Source organism: Plecotus auritus, assembly GCF_963455305.1.
Source record: "Plecotus auritus genome assembly, chromosome: 3".
NCBI classification, from domain to species: domain Eukaryota; kingdom Metazoa; phylum Chordata; class Mammalia; order Chiroptera; family Vespertilionidae; genus Plecotus; species Plecotus auritus.
Window position 1 is genome coordinate 192,689,147 of NC_137772.1, and position 14,059 is coordinate 192,703,205.

The 14,059-nt window shown below is 44.0% G+C and overlaps 1 protein-coding gene and 1 pseudogene across 2 annotated transcripts; one reads left to right on the top strand and one right to left on the bottom strand.

Annotated features, from left to right (window-relative positions):
- The first annotated feature begins 1,762 nt into the window (after nt 1-1,762).
- On the top strand, nt 1,763-2,308 carry LOC308243854 (small ribosomal subunit protein eS6-like; annotated as a pseudogene). Its single transcript has one exon. The product of its transcript is annotated as a small ribosomal subunit protein eS6-like (transcript).
- A 1,897-nt stretch (nt 2,309-4,205) lies between these two features.
- LOC308244681 (large ribosomal subunit protein eL28-like) lies at nt 4,206-4,616 on the bottom strand (the record flags this gene model as incomplete). The annotated part of the gene is made up of 1 exon (XM_080660837.1): nt 4,206-4,616. The coding sequence occupies one exon, from the start codon at nt 4,614-4,616 to the stop codon at nt 4,206-4,208; it is 411 nt and encodes a 136-aa protein (XP_080516963.1).
- Nucleotides 4,617-14,059: the final 9,443 nt, after the last annotated feature.

Here is a 14,059-nt window from a genome sequence, read left to right on the forward strand (position 1 = left end):
GAGAAGAAAGTTCTTCTTCCCTCATTTTGAGTTAGCAAAACTCTCAGGGGAGGATTCTGATTGGCCTGGTTTTGGTCACATGCCCATTGCTGCACCAATTTCTGGGGCCAAGAATGGAGGTACTATCATTGCCCACATTGGTTCACATGCCCTCTTCTTGATCCTATGGCCAGGAATGTGGAGTCATATAAGAACACTAGAGGCCCAGTGCATGAATTTCGGTGGGGTCAGCGGGGGCGGGGGGGGGGGGGTCCCTCAGCCCGGCCTGCACCCTCTTGCAGTCCAAGAACCCTCGGGGGATGTCCAATTCACGGTTTAGGCCCACTCCCCTTAGCGCTGCTTCAGAGGTTGGAGAGGCTCCCACCACCTCCCTGCGCTCACCAGCCGTGAGCCCGGCTTCTGGCTGAGCGGCGTTCCCCCATGTGAGTGCACTGATCACCAGGGGCAGCTCCTGTGTTGAGCATCTGCTCCCTGGTGGTTAGTGTGTGTCATAGTGACTGGTCATTCCACTGTTCAGTCGATTTGCATATTAGCCTTTTATTATATAGGATGGCAGTTCCTATCTCAAAGCAATGACCAGAGTGAGGGAAAAAGAATTGCTCTTCAGAGAAACTGGCTCTGATATGGTAGTGGGGAATTCTACTAAGTAGGGCAGTGGATACCTAATATTTGAGTCTGTGTTCCACATTCTATATTGTTCATCTATTTTATAACAAATAGGTAACACTTTGAACACATATTAATCTATATTATATATTTGCTGTTAGTTTTAAATGCTTTCCTCCTGAAGTAATATCAAATGTATAAGAAACCCCAGAAATCATCTGGTTTGACTACTACTAATGCAAACTATTCTCTTATGCTGTCCTGGACCAGGTACTTAAATATTGTGATATCTCCAATGATGTGAAGAATGAGTAAAGGTTCATTTCTCTTGAAAACGGAGTTGGGATATAAGAACACTGTTGACTAAGCCAGAAACTGTTAATCTATCTGCAATTTCTGGATTACTTGGGGAAATTGCTGTCTCTCTGATTTCCTTTTCTTATTAAAAAATGAAAATAACATAGTAATACTATAATGCTTTAAACATACCACAGTGAGGGAGGTGGGAGGGAGGGCTCCAAAACCTTATAAATACAATCTACAAAGTATCAGTCTTAATCCTTTTTGTGTACTGTTATGAAAATGACATCCATTCAGTTAAGGTATAAAATTAGCCTGAAATGCTGAATCACAGTTTAAATTCAACGGGTACGCTATTTAGCATTTATTGAACACCAGCTTGTTCCAGATGCTTTACGGGGCACAAAATGGGCCTGTGTTCTCGGGACTCTTGAGTCCTTCAGGGAGAGTTCTGTTTGCTGTTCAGGGACACTGCAGTCTTTTGTCAGGGAAGTGCTTTCCCCTGCCGTCCACTGACATGTTAAAGGTGTAAGTGGTATTCACAACTGTGAACATTTGGAGGGAAATAGATCATGACGTTAAGTATAAAGCACTAAGGAGGTAAAAAGCATATAAAAGGAAACATTAAAGAGAGCAATTTATGCAACATTGTGTTTGTCCTGCTTGAATACTCAGGCATAATAATAATAATAATAACAACAACAATAATAATAACACATGGCAATCTGTGATTAGGTAAGAAAAGCTGTTTCACCGCTGAAATCCCAGAGGGACTTCTGCACATTGAAGGCAAGCTGCTTAGAAATGGCCCGGGTCTCTATTTTGTGGTGCCTCGGAGGCAGCTGGCAGCTGCAGGATGAAGCTGAACATCTCTTTCCCAGCCACTGGCTGCCAGAACCTCACTGAAGTGGATGCTGAACACAAGCTTCATACCTTTTATGAGATGCATGTGGCCCCGAAGTTGCTGCTGACGCTCTGGGTGAAGAGTGGAAGGGGGATGTGGTTCGGATCAGTGGTGCGAAGGAAAGCAGGGTGTTTGACCCACGCCCGTGTCTGCCTGCTACTGAGAAAGGGCATTCCTGTTACAGACCAAGGAGGACCACACACAGAAAGTGCAAGTCTGTTCAGGGCTGCACTGTGGATGCCAATCTCAGTGTTCTCACCTTGGTCGTTGTAAAAAGGGGAGAGAAGGATATTTCTGGTCTCACTGATAGTATTGTGCCTCATCACTTGGGGCCCAAAAGGGCTAGCAGACTTGGCAGTTTTCAATCTTTCTGAAGAATACAGTGTCCGCCAGTATGTTGTGAGAAAGCCCCTAAACAAAGAAGGTAAGAAACCTGGGACCAAATTACCCAAGACTCAGCATCTTGTTACTCCATGGGTCCTGCAACCCAAACGTTAGTGCATTGCTCTGAAGAAAAAACGTGCTAAGCCAGTGGTCGGCAAACTGCGGCTCGCGAGCCACATGCGGCTCGCGAGCCGCGGTTTGCTGCTCTGTTGACTAATGAGTTTGCCGACCACTATGCTAAGCAAACGAAGAGGCCACAGAATATGCTAAACTTTAGGCCAGTGTTCGGCAAACTGCGGCTCGCGCGCGAGCCACATGTGGCTCATGAGCCGCTCTGTTGACTAATGAGTTTGCCAACCACTGCTTTAGGCTAAAAGAATGAAGAAGCCCTGGCCAGTTTGGCTCAGTGGGTAGAGCGTCGGCCTGCGAATAAAGGGTCCCGGGTTCGATTCCAGTCAAGGGCACATGCTTGGGTTGGGGGCTTGATCCCAGTGTGGGGCCTGCATAAGACAGCTGATCAATGATACTCTCTCATCATTGATGTTTCTCTCTCTCTTCCTCTCCCTTCCTCTCTGAAAGCAATAAAAATATATTACAAAAAAATAAAAATAAAAAAGACTGAAGGAGACGAAAGAAAAATGCCAGGGATTTTTCTTGGAAAGATTGCCAAGAGCCATAGCTGTCCACTCTGAGAACATCTGCCTCTAAGTCTGAGTCCAGTCAAAAACGAGATTTTCTAAAAGTAACTAAGTAAGAACAAACATAAAAAAAGAGAGAGAGAGAGAAATGGTCTGGGTCTGAGGTGAGATGGGCACTGGCTGGTGAAGGATTTGCCCAAGTATGCTCTTCCAGTGTGGCACAGTGGGGAAGAACATGGACCCATGACTCAAGTATGACCCATGTGCATTTCAACCCTGTTCTTCTACCTGCTGGCTGTGTGCCTTTTGACCTGTGCTACTTAACCTTCAGAGAGCTCAGTGTCTGCATCTAAACTCAACTATATATCTCTCTATATAAAAGGCTAAGTGACTGACTGTCCGTCTGACTGTCTGACCAACCAGCTGGCTGGTACATATGATGTGCACTGGCAATTTAAAAATAAACGTTGACTTGCACATGTGCAATATTTGTCCTGGTCTGACACTGGCCTCCCACTTAAATTAATTCGAAGACAGTTTCCCGTGATGCCAGCATTTGCGATGACTATTAATAAATCACAAGGACAAACTCTAGACAGAGTAGGAATATTCCTACCTGAACCCGTTTTCGGACATGGTCAGTTATATGTTGCTTTCTCTCAAGCTCGAAGAGCATGCTACGTTAAAGTTAAAGTTGTAAATACTTCATTACAAGGGAAATTGGTCAAGCCCTCTGAAAGTGTTTTTGCTCTTAATGTGGTGTACATGGAGATATTAGAATAAGTTAAGAGCCAAGAAATATCTGCTAAGGCTCTGGCAGAGGCAGGGAAAAGGTAACCAGTGAGAAATACTACTAATATATCCATGTGCTAGTACATCATTGATATGAAATAGCAAGCCAGTAGAATATGATTGCGACTGGAGACTCTGGAATTAGATGGCTTCGGTTTGAATCCCAATCCCCTCACTTTCCTGATGGAAAACTTTGGTGTGTTACCTCCCTGTGCTCAGTTTTATCATCTATAAAATTTGAAAGATAAAAATGCTGCATTTCAGGGTAGTATTTAAAAAAAATACAGGGTAGTAAATAAAAATCCAAATAATGAGGTAACATTTTTAGCTACAGCTACTATTCTTCCACTACCAGATCCAAAAATAAACTTAGCTGATATAATTTTCAAAAATCCCTAATGCAAGTGCTTTGACGTTCCCCTCCCTCCTTCCCTCCCTCCCTCCCTCCCTCCCTTCCTTCCTTCCTTCCTTCCTTCCTTCCTTCCTTCCTTCCTTCCTTCCTTCCTTCCTTCCTTCCTTCCTTCCTTCCTTGCATTTCAGGAAAGCTGGCTGATATCTTTATTGCTTTGCGGGGAGGGCGCTCAGGAGCTCTTGGTGGGGCGGCCGCTTCTCTTCACCTTCACCAGCTTCTGGCTGCGCAGGATGGTGCTGGCCCTGCGGATGCCGTCCATGCGCAGATCCGGGCAGTACTTGTTCTTGCGGATCACGTGCGGGATGCCGCTCAGGGTGACCCGGGCGTTCTTGTTGTTGGTGGTCCGCACAGAGGAGGTGGCCGGCTTTTGCTGGCCGGATCTCCGCTTCGTGGTGACCACCACGCCTTTGCCGTCGGGCGCCGGCGCCATGCCCACCGTCTTGCGGTGTATCAGCCCGTAGTAGCGAACGGGGTTGCGGGCCTTCAGGTTAGTGGGTTCGGTGCTGTACGTCTGCTTGTTCCTCCTGATCAGGAAGCTGGAGCAGTTCCGCACGATCATCCATTGCAGGCGGGCAGACATGCGGCAGCTCCTCACGCTCCGTTTCTTGAACCAATTTGCAACAAGCTCCTACAACGTGCCAAGCACAGATGTAGGTATGGGGCCTGCAGTGATGAGCCAGACAGCTCCGGTGGAGATTATATCCTAGGACATGGATAAGACCCAAGTAGTCTATAAACTAAGATAATTTCAAGTAGTACCCAGTGCTCTGAAGAAAGCAGAACAGGCCCTTGCAATAGAGAGAACCTGGGGGGCGATGGGGATGACTTGGTCAGGGAAAGCCTTTTGGTGACACATAGTTAATGCCTCTTCATTGCTCATCTAACAAAAATTTTTATAGACTTTTCTGACTTGAAATGCAACAATGTGGAACAAATCTTTCCCAGTACGTTAAGCTCTCTATAAACAAGATAGCACCACAGTTATGTTTTCACGGAACATGTATCCGTGAAACTGATTTCCAATAGTGATCTTCTTCATTGAAAATCAGCCCCTTTATTGCCCTGCCCGGTGTGGCTCAGTTGGTTGGGCATCATTCCAGGCACCTGAAGGTTGCCCAGTCCCTGATAGGGGGCCTGCAGAAGGCAGCCAAACGACATTTCGCTCTCACATTGATGTTTCTCTCTCCCTCCCCTTTCCTCTCTCTAAAAAAAATCTATAAAAATATTTAAACTTTCCCTTAAAAAAACAATCTGCTCCTTTATCATCATCTCTTCTTAATTAAGCTGCTGATGGTATTGAGTACATAGTTCTATTTAGAAACTAGTTGCATAAATTCTTCTTTCTTCCCTCAATACATTTTCCACCCTAGCTTTTATGTATGCAAGTTGTCCCTTCAAATATGCTGCATAGTGTCCAAAAGTAAAAAGTTGAAACTTACCTCAGAGCACACATCACCATTCCTTCATTTCTCCAGTCTCTCCTCCAGTGCTGCACTGCTCAGAGCTAGTGACATCCCCAGGTTACTGTTCGTGCCTTCTGAGATCTTATTCAGGGTTTCTCATGTGGCCCCCTTGGACATGAGGTATTCTGGGCTAGACAGTCAGCCAGTCTTTCATTTGCAAATAGGACTTACCAGCTGTGTGAATTTGGGAGGGCTGTTAACCTCTCTGAAATGTAGGGTAATTGTGAGGTTTGGATGAAATTAAGTGAGATTATGCATGTGAAAGCCTAATATAGTATTGCTAGAGGCCCGGTGCACAAAATTCGTGCACAAGGGTGGGGGAGTGTCCCTCAACTCAGCCTGCACCCTCTCCAATCTGGGATGCCTCTCACAATCCAGGACTGCTGGCTCCCAACTGCTCGCCTGCCTACCTGCCTGATTGCCCCTAACCACTTCTACCTGCCAGCCTGAACACCCTCTAACCACTCCCCTGCCAGCCTGATTGATGACTAACTGCTCCCCTGCCATCCCGATTGCCCCTAACTGCCCTCCCCTTCCAGCCTGGTCATCCCCAACTGCCCCCCTTTCAGGCCTGGGTCCCCCCCAACTGCCCTCCCCTGCAGGCCTGGTCACCCCCAACTGCCCTCCCCTGCTGGCCTGGTTTCCCCCAATTTCCCTCCCCTGCAGGCCTGGTCACCCCCAACTGCCCTCCCCTGCTGGCCTGGTTTCCCCCAATTTCCCTCCCCTGCAGGGCTGGTCTCCCCCAACTGTCCTCCCCTACAGGCCCGATCACCCCCAACTGCCCTCCCCTGCCAGCCATCTTGTGGTGGCCATCTTGTGTCCACATGGGGGCGCCCATCTTTGACCACACAGGGGCAGCCATCTTGTGTGTTGGAGTGATGGTCAATTTGCATATTATCCTTTTATTAGATAGGCTGGAGAAAGGGGAACTCTTCTGTCTTTTCCCTCTTAGTTATTGTAGCTGGTCTAATAAATTGACAGAGACAGATTAACCAGAGATAGTTATCTATGATTACCTAAATTCTTTCAGACAGTTGGGGGAAGGTCAAAGGTTCTTCCTGAGTCTTTTGTTTCCTAAAATTAACCAGTTTAAAATAATCAATATCCCAGTATCTAATGAACAAAATAAACTGATGAACAAAATAGATCCAGAGACATAAAAGCATAGAACAGACTTCGTGGAATCTCAGAGGGAAGCGAGGGTGGTGTGTGTGTGTGTGTGTGTGTGTGTGTGTGTGTGTCTGTGGAGGGGTTGGGGGGCAAAGACCGTGTATGCAAAGGACACAGACAATAGGGTGGTGCAAGGCCTGGGGCTGTGGGTGGAGGTGGGCTAGAAGAGGTCAGTGGGGGAAAGAAGGGGGCATGTAATACTTTCAACAATAAAGATTTAATTTTAAAAAATAGGAAAACAATAAAATAATAATATAAAATAATATCCCAATAAAGGCATATTTGGGGTGGAGGGGGGGGGGCAAGCTCTACTCCCCCTCAGTACTTGCCTAGAGTTCAGGGGCTCATCAAATGTGAGGTCCTCCTCCCCCACACATACCTCTGGTGACCTGTACAGAGCTAGTGAGTCTCTCCCAGGAGTCCCTGAAACTGGCCCAGCTCCCTTCACGAGAGAATTTTTATCCTGGGAGGACAGCAAATACCTGGACGATGAGGTAGTTTCCAAAACTACCTCAACAGGCTAGTCCAGGATTTTAAACCTGGGAGCCATAGACCCTAAAGCACAGGAACCCTGGGGGTAAGGGTGGGTGGGAGAATTGGAGAAAGATGGGTGGTGAGAAGCATGAAAAGCAAGCTTTGTCCATTCTGATCTGTGTGATCTGTGTCCTGGTAGACACAGCAGACATTCTTGTCCTTTCTAAGTCTGCTCCATAAAGTTCTGCTCCTAGTTTGTTTGTTGTTGTTGTTTGAAGATTTTTTTTTTTTAGAGAGAGAAGAAGGGAGGGGGAAAGAGAGAGAGAGAGAGAGAGAGAGAGAGAGAAACATTGACGTGAGAGCAAAACATGGATTGGCTGCGTCCTGCATGCCCCCCACCCTGAAACCCAGGCATGTATCCTGACCTGGAATCAAACCAGCAACCTTTTTGGTGCATGGTGTGATACCCAACCAACTGAGCCACACAACCTTGCTCCTAGTTTTATGTTGTTGTTTTTTTAATCCTCACCCGAGGATATTTTTCTATTGATTTCTAGAGAATGGAAGGGAGGGAGAAAGAAACATCAATGTGAGAGAGACGTATTGATTGGTTGCCTCCTGTAAATGCCCCAGCTGGGGCTGGCAATCGAACCAATATATGTGCCCTTGACCAGGAATCAGACCTGAGACCCTTTGGTCCATGGGCTGACGCTCTACTAAGTGTACCGGTTAATAATGAGGATTTTTTTCAATAGATGGAGTTACACATATGTTGATATATATGCGATTTGATATTTATTCTATTTTGTTGTATTGACAACAAGCTTCAAAACTTCATATGTCAAATTTTATAAAGGTGTTAATATCTTAGATATTTTTACACTTAAAAATGTCAAATTTCATGCCAAAAAAAAAGAGCATTTGTGGGAAGCTTATGGTGAACATGCTCCATCTCAAGATACTTGTGAACACTGGTTTAAATGCTTAAAAGTGATGATTTTGATGTGAAAGACAAAGAACGTCCAGGTCAACCAAAAAAGTTTGAAGACCAACAATTACAAGCATTATTTGATGAAGATATCTGTCAAACTCAAAAAAAGATTAAATATTGCAGAAAGATTAAATGTTGCTCAGCAAACAATTTCCGATCATTTACAAGCAATGGGAAAGATTTTAAAGGAAGGAGAATGGGTGCCACATCAACTGAACGAAAGACAAATGGAAAACTGAAAAGTCATCAGTAAAATGTTGCTTTAATGGCACGAAAGAAAGTCTTTTTTGCATCGAATTGTGACTGGCGACGAAAAGTGGATTTATTTTGAGAACCCCAAACATAAAATCATGGTTTGATCCAGGTCAATCATCAACATCGACTGCAAGGCCAAATCGCTTTGGAAAGAAGACAATGCTCTGCGTTTGGTGGGATCAGGAAGGTGTGGTGTATTATGAGTTTCTCAAACCAGGTGAAACCGTTAATACTGATCACTACCAACAACAAATTATCAATTTGAACCACGCTTTGATCGTGAAACGATCAGAATGTGCCAGAAGACACGGCAAAGTAATTTTGCTTCATGATGACGCACCATCACGCACTTCAAAACCAGTTAAAGGCATGTTAAAAGATCTTGCCTGGGAAGTATTAACCCACCTGCTCTATTCATAAGACCTTGCTCCTTCAGATTACCACTTGTTCTGATTGATGGCACACGCACTTTCTGAGCAGCACTTCAAAACGTACGAAGAAGTGGAAAATTGGGTCTCTGAATGGTTTGCCTCAGAACAAGAAAAGTTCTATTGGGATGGTATTCACAAATTACCTGAAAGATGGGGAAATGTGTAGCTAGCGATGGACATTACTTTGATGTTTCTCTGGAAATTATCCTGTTTTCTTTGATTACAAAATCCACATTATTAACCGATACACCTGATAACTACTGAGCCAAACTGTCCAGGGCCTGCTCCTAGTTCTTGATGAAGTATTTACACAGCATTGTCATTTAATGCCTAATAGGTTAGAAGTTAGTGGTTTCATCATAATTCTTAGTTCACAGTTGCATATCTGCCAGTTGCATACCTCTTAGTAACTAAAATTTAGTAAGCCATCATAGGATAGGGTGGGAATTTTGCAATTTTTATGGTAGCCTAAAGCAGTCGCTAGAATGATTTTGTTGTTAAAACTAGATGTTTCATTCTGATTACAAAAATAACGTTCTTCAAAACTGGTAAAATTAAAAATGTTGATGTAAGAAACATGCAGATCGATAGAGAATTTTTATGTTGTTTTTTTTTTTTTTTTTTTTTTTTTAGCCAAACTGATAATATATGCCAGGGAGCAAAATCTCAAATGCTTCAGAGAACAACAGTTTTGCAGCTTCTTTTCTGCATCTAAAATTAAGGAGGGTCAAACCTCAGAGGGAAGGTAGGGGAGGGTGGGGATAAGGGGAGAGATCAACTTACTAAAGGACTTGTATGCATGAATATAAGCATAACCAACGGACACAGACAACAGGGGGGTGAGGACATGAGTGGGGGGGCTATTGGGGGATAAGGACACATATGTAATTCCTTAATCAATAAAGAAATTAAGAAGAAAAAAATAAAATTAAATTAAGGAGGAATTGTACATGAAGGTGGGAGGAAGCAAGGCAGGGGTTGGATCACAGGATAGTTGACAAGATTATGTGTTCTCTTGAGGGTTAATTTCCTCTCCAAGGGGTATTACTTCTGTCATTTCAAAAGTGTGTTAACCCACCTTCTCAAGAACAATGGGCAGGGCTGGTTTAAAACCTTTCCCTAAAGGAGTTATAGGCCTGGGCTATAACAACAAATAATCAATGACTACCCACCATGACCTGCCCAGTTAGGAATTGATGATCAGATCACCCGGTAATGTCACTTTCCACAGGACCTCCTTATTTATCTTCCACAGAAAACAGACAAAGTGATTATAGAACATTCCAGAGCTGTATTCCAGAACACTCTTTCTGCTTTAGAATCTCCTGGTTTGTTAACTATGGCACTTCATGGGCCTTCCCAAAGTACTTCAGAATTCTGGAGGGTGGGACCTATAATCAACATTTAATGAACTGAAATCCCATAACTAGGGTTCTGACTATATATTTAATTTTTCTTGCCCTTCAACTACTATTTTTTATTCATTCAAAAATATAAAAGCTGTTAAGATTCTGAAAATGTATATTTTGTAAAGCTTCTATTAAAACAATGTGCAAATTTGTAGTGAATGCTTTGCCAGATAAAAAGCTTTCTACATACAATAGGGTGAGTGAGTACAAAGTACAAAACAAACAATGATCAACTAGGCTAGTAGGTGCCAATTTACATAAATCTGTAAATAAACCCCACCCCCTTTCATGTAGAGACTGGTGGTTTTCAAGCCCAGAGGGGTGCTTGCGGGACTGCTGGCCTTAGCTCTTTTGTTTTGGTTTCAGTTCTCCCGTACACACACCTTGTTTGGATACCTGTGGCAGAGTCCATGCCCCACCCCAGTTCCAGGCATCTATCTGGGTTTTACTGCCCCAGCCCCAGTGTTTGTTTGGGGTCCTGTGGCTTTGAAAGAGGTGTTGCTTCCAGGATAGACTAGCTTATTTATACCTGTAGGTATGGCTTTGTCTCCCTGGATTTAGGACATCATGTATGATGTGGTGGGTTTTTTTTCTTTTAATTGTTGACACTATTACACATGTTCCCATTTCACCCCCTCCCTTTGCCCACCTCCACCTACCCGCCACCTCCCTTCCCTCTGACGATCACCACACTGTTGTTTGTGTCTATGTGCTATGTATGATGTTTTGAGCATCAGGACTCACTGCTCCCCTCCCGCGCCCCCAAATAATTGACTATGTCAGATTTTTTTTTTTTCCCCAAGCAAAGTTACATAAAAGAAAGGACTAAGAAAATGGGCTTTGGAGGCAAATAGATCTGACTTCAAAGTCTGGCCCCACCCTTCCAACCATGTGACCTTAGGTCTCATTTTCTCATCTGTGCAAAACAAGCACAATTTCTAACAGGAGAGCAAGGATTAAATGTCACAATGTATATAAAGTGCATGGCACACAGTAGTCTTAAGAAACGGTGTTATAATGATTACTCTTTCACCTAAACTTTGAGCACCTACTCAAATGTAAGCCTGAGAAGGGAGGAAGGATGGGATGTTTGGAACACTGAGGAGTGGTGTTTGTTTTGGAGGGGCGAGGAGCCAGCCCAATGGTGCTGGTCTCTTGATTGGGATTGGGTGGCCATACCCAGGTTCAGGCTCTGTACCAACAAAGCAATGACTTCCCAGTACTTCCCAGACATTACTGAAGGATACCTAAGGGTTGAAGAGAATAAATCTGAGGCTCTAAAGCAAAGCTCTAAGCCAGGCGTCCTCAAACTACGGCCCGCGGGCCACATGCGGCCCACTGGGGACATTTATCTGGCCCACCGGGTGCCGCTGCCTGTCCTGCTTAGCAGCCGACTCGTCCCGGGCCTGCAGTGCGCATAGAAATTTGTTCATAGTTTTTTTTTTAAACTATAGTCCGGCCCTGCAACGGTCTGCGGGACAGTGAACTGGCCCCCTGTTTAAAAAGTTTGAGGACCCCTGCTCTAAGCAATTGTGCCAGATAGAAAATTTTGCTTTCTGCAACATATACACCTTTATCTATATATATATAAAAGCCTAAGCCACCCAACAACCAAACAACTGAATGAGCAAATGACTGGTCGACCGGTCGCTATGATGTGCACTGACCACCAGGGGGCAGATGCTCAATGCAGGAGCAGGCACAGCAGGGCCAGGATGAGCAGGATGGGGCGGTGCCCGGCCTGGGCTTGGGCTCCTCCCCAGCCGCCTGCCGCTTCGTGCACTACTACATCCCTTGGGGGATGTTGGACTGCTGGTTTCGCCCAATCTCTCAGCCTGGCCTGCAGAGATTGGGCCAAAACCGGCAGCCCGACATCCCCTGAGGGGTCCTGGATTGCAAGAGGGTGCAGGCGAGGCTGAGGGACCCCACTGGTGCAGGATCAGGGCCTCTAGTTTTTATATAAAAACGATGGTTCCCCCCCCCCCAAATCTTCATGTTAAATTGATACTAGGAGGTTGCCCTATGTTTATCCTAAAGCCTCACATGCTCCTGGGTGAGTACACACACAGTGGTTTGAGAAGCAGCTATCTAAAGTCTAAAGAACAAATCCCACATTCCTTCTAGGGCCTTCGGGTCCAAGTGCTGTTTACTTCGCTACCTCTGTCCCTTCCAAACACCTCCCAAACGTATGAGGTCCCTTCGCTGCCTGCGCCTTTACTCCTGTGGTTCCACCGATTCTGAAATGAAGGGCCTTCCTTCCCACTGTCCTCTCCTCTGCTCCCCTTCCTTCCCCCCACTCTCCCTCCCAGGTCAGCTAGAAAGACAATTCTGGGAAGCCTTCCCTGGCTTCTCCTGACAGTACCATGGCTCCTGCCTCCTGCACCCAGTGTGCTTTGGGCACATAGAACGGTGACTCTTCTATTGCTCACTGAGGAGTCGGACCTAGCTGCATTCATCTTTGTATCAGAGAATACGTAGTAAACACTCAATAAATAGTTACGTACTAGATTGATTAATGAAAGGAAGACCATTGGACAAGGAGCTGCTTTAAAAAGTCTTTTCTCTTCCTCATGCCCAGGACTGTTCTTTGGGCAAAGAGGATAGAATGAGCCCAGCATTTTAAAGAGAGACATCCTGAATGATGTTAGCTCGTGTGCATTAACGTGGATCTGATGCACACAACAGGGCTGTGCATTAATTATGACTTTACAATACTTCCTTCTTACATTATGTATTTTTAGATAAAACAACTTTTAAGATAATTTTTTTTTTAATTTTGCAGATGGAGCTAGTGTTAGAAAAGTGAGATACGAGATGATGTGTCAAAACTGGTTCATGTTTGTTTTCATGTTTTTAGTTTGTCAGATCAGACTAAACTCATTTCTCCAGTTGTTATTCTCAAACGTTTCACCTTTAAATAGAAAAGTAATGATGTGAAAAGCACACACACACACATGAGGACACGCAGCTGTTGAGAGAGGAAAGAAGTGGAACCATTATAAAAATCCACTGCTCTTGGAATCTTGCTATATTTGGCCTTAAATAGACAATAAGTACTGAAAATTATTGGATGCCACAGTTCAGTTCCTTTAATTGCACATACTAGAAATAACAACGTCCAACCGAAACAGAAAAAGAAAAAAACAACCCATATCTACTTTCAGAGTAGCTTGCTCATAAAATGTATTACTCTATGCCTGGAGGTCTGCATTCCCTTTTATCTACCAGTCTTTAGTGAGTCTATATATAATGCTAGGGTATATCAATATCTTAAAGAAATATATAACCAGAGATTTAGGTTTATTTTAAAATTTTTATTCTTTTTCTTACTTATCCATAGCCTTTAGGGCTTGTTTGAGAGTCCAGTTTGAGAATTATTTATTGAGCTTCCATTTTGTGTCAGGTCTGTGCATACTGAAGGATTGCAGTCCCTAATTTCTAGTAATTGACAGTCTGAACAGAGAGAGTTATAAAGACATATATACAATACAGCTCATTTATTAAGTCCAAGGACCTAGAGCATTCACTAATTGACTTAATTAGAATGTGCTTTATTTTTATTAATGAAACTGTAAGCATATTTTCTTCTCTACAAAATGCAAATTCACTTGAAAATGCATATATGTGTAAGTATTCACACACTGATGGGTATGAAGAGGCCACAAACAGGATGGAGAATTTGAGTGTTAGAGTAGTATTTTTCATTTGGGAAATATACAAGATAAATTATTACTATGGTATATACTTAGCTTAAAAGAGGTATTTCTTTATTTCAGGTAAATACTGTAATAATCCTTTACCACGAAGGTGAAGAGAATATTTCTAAATTT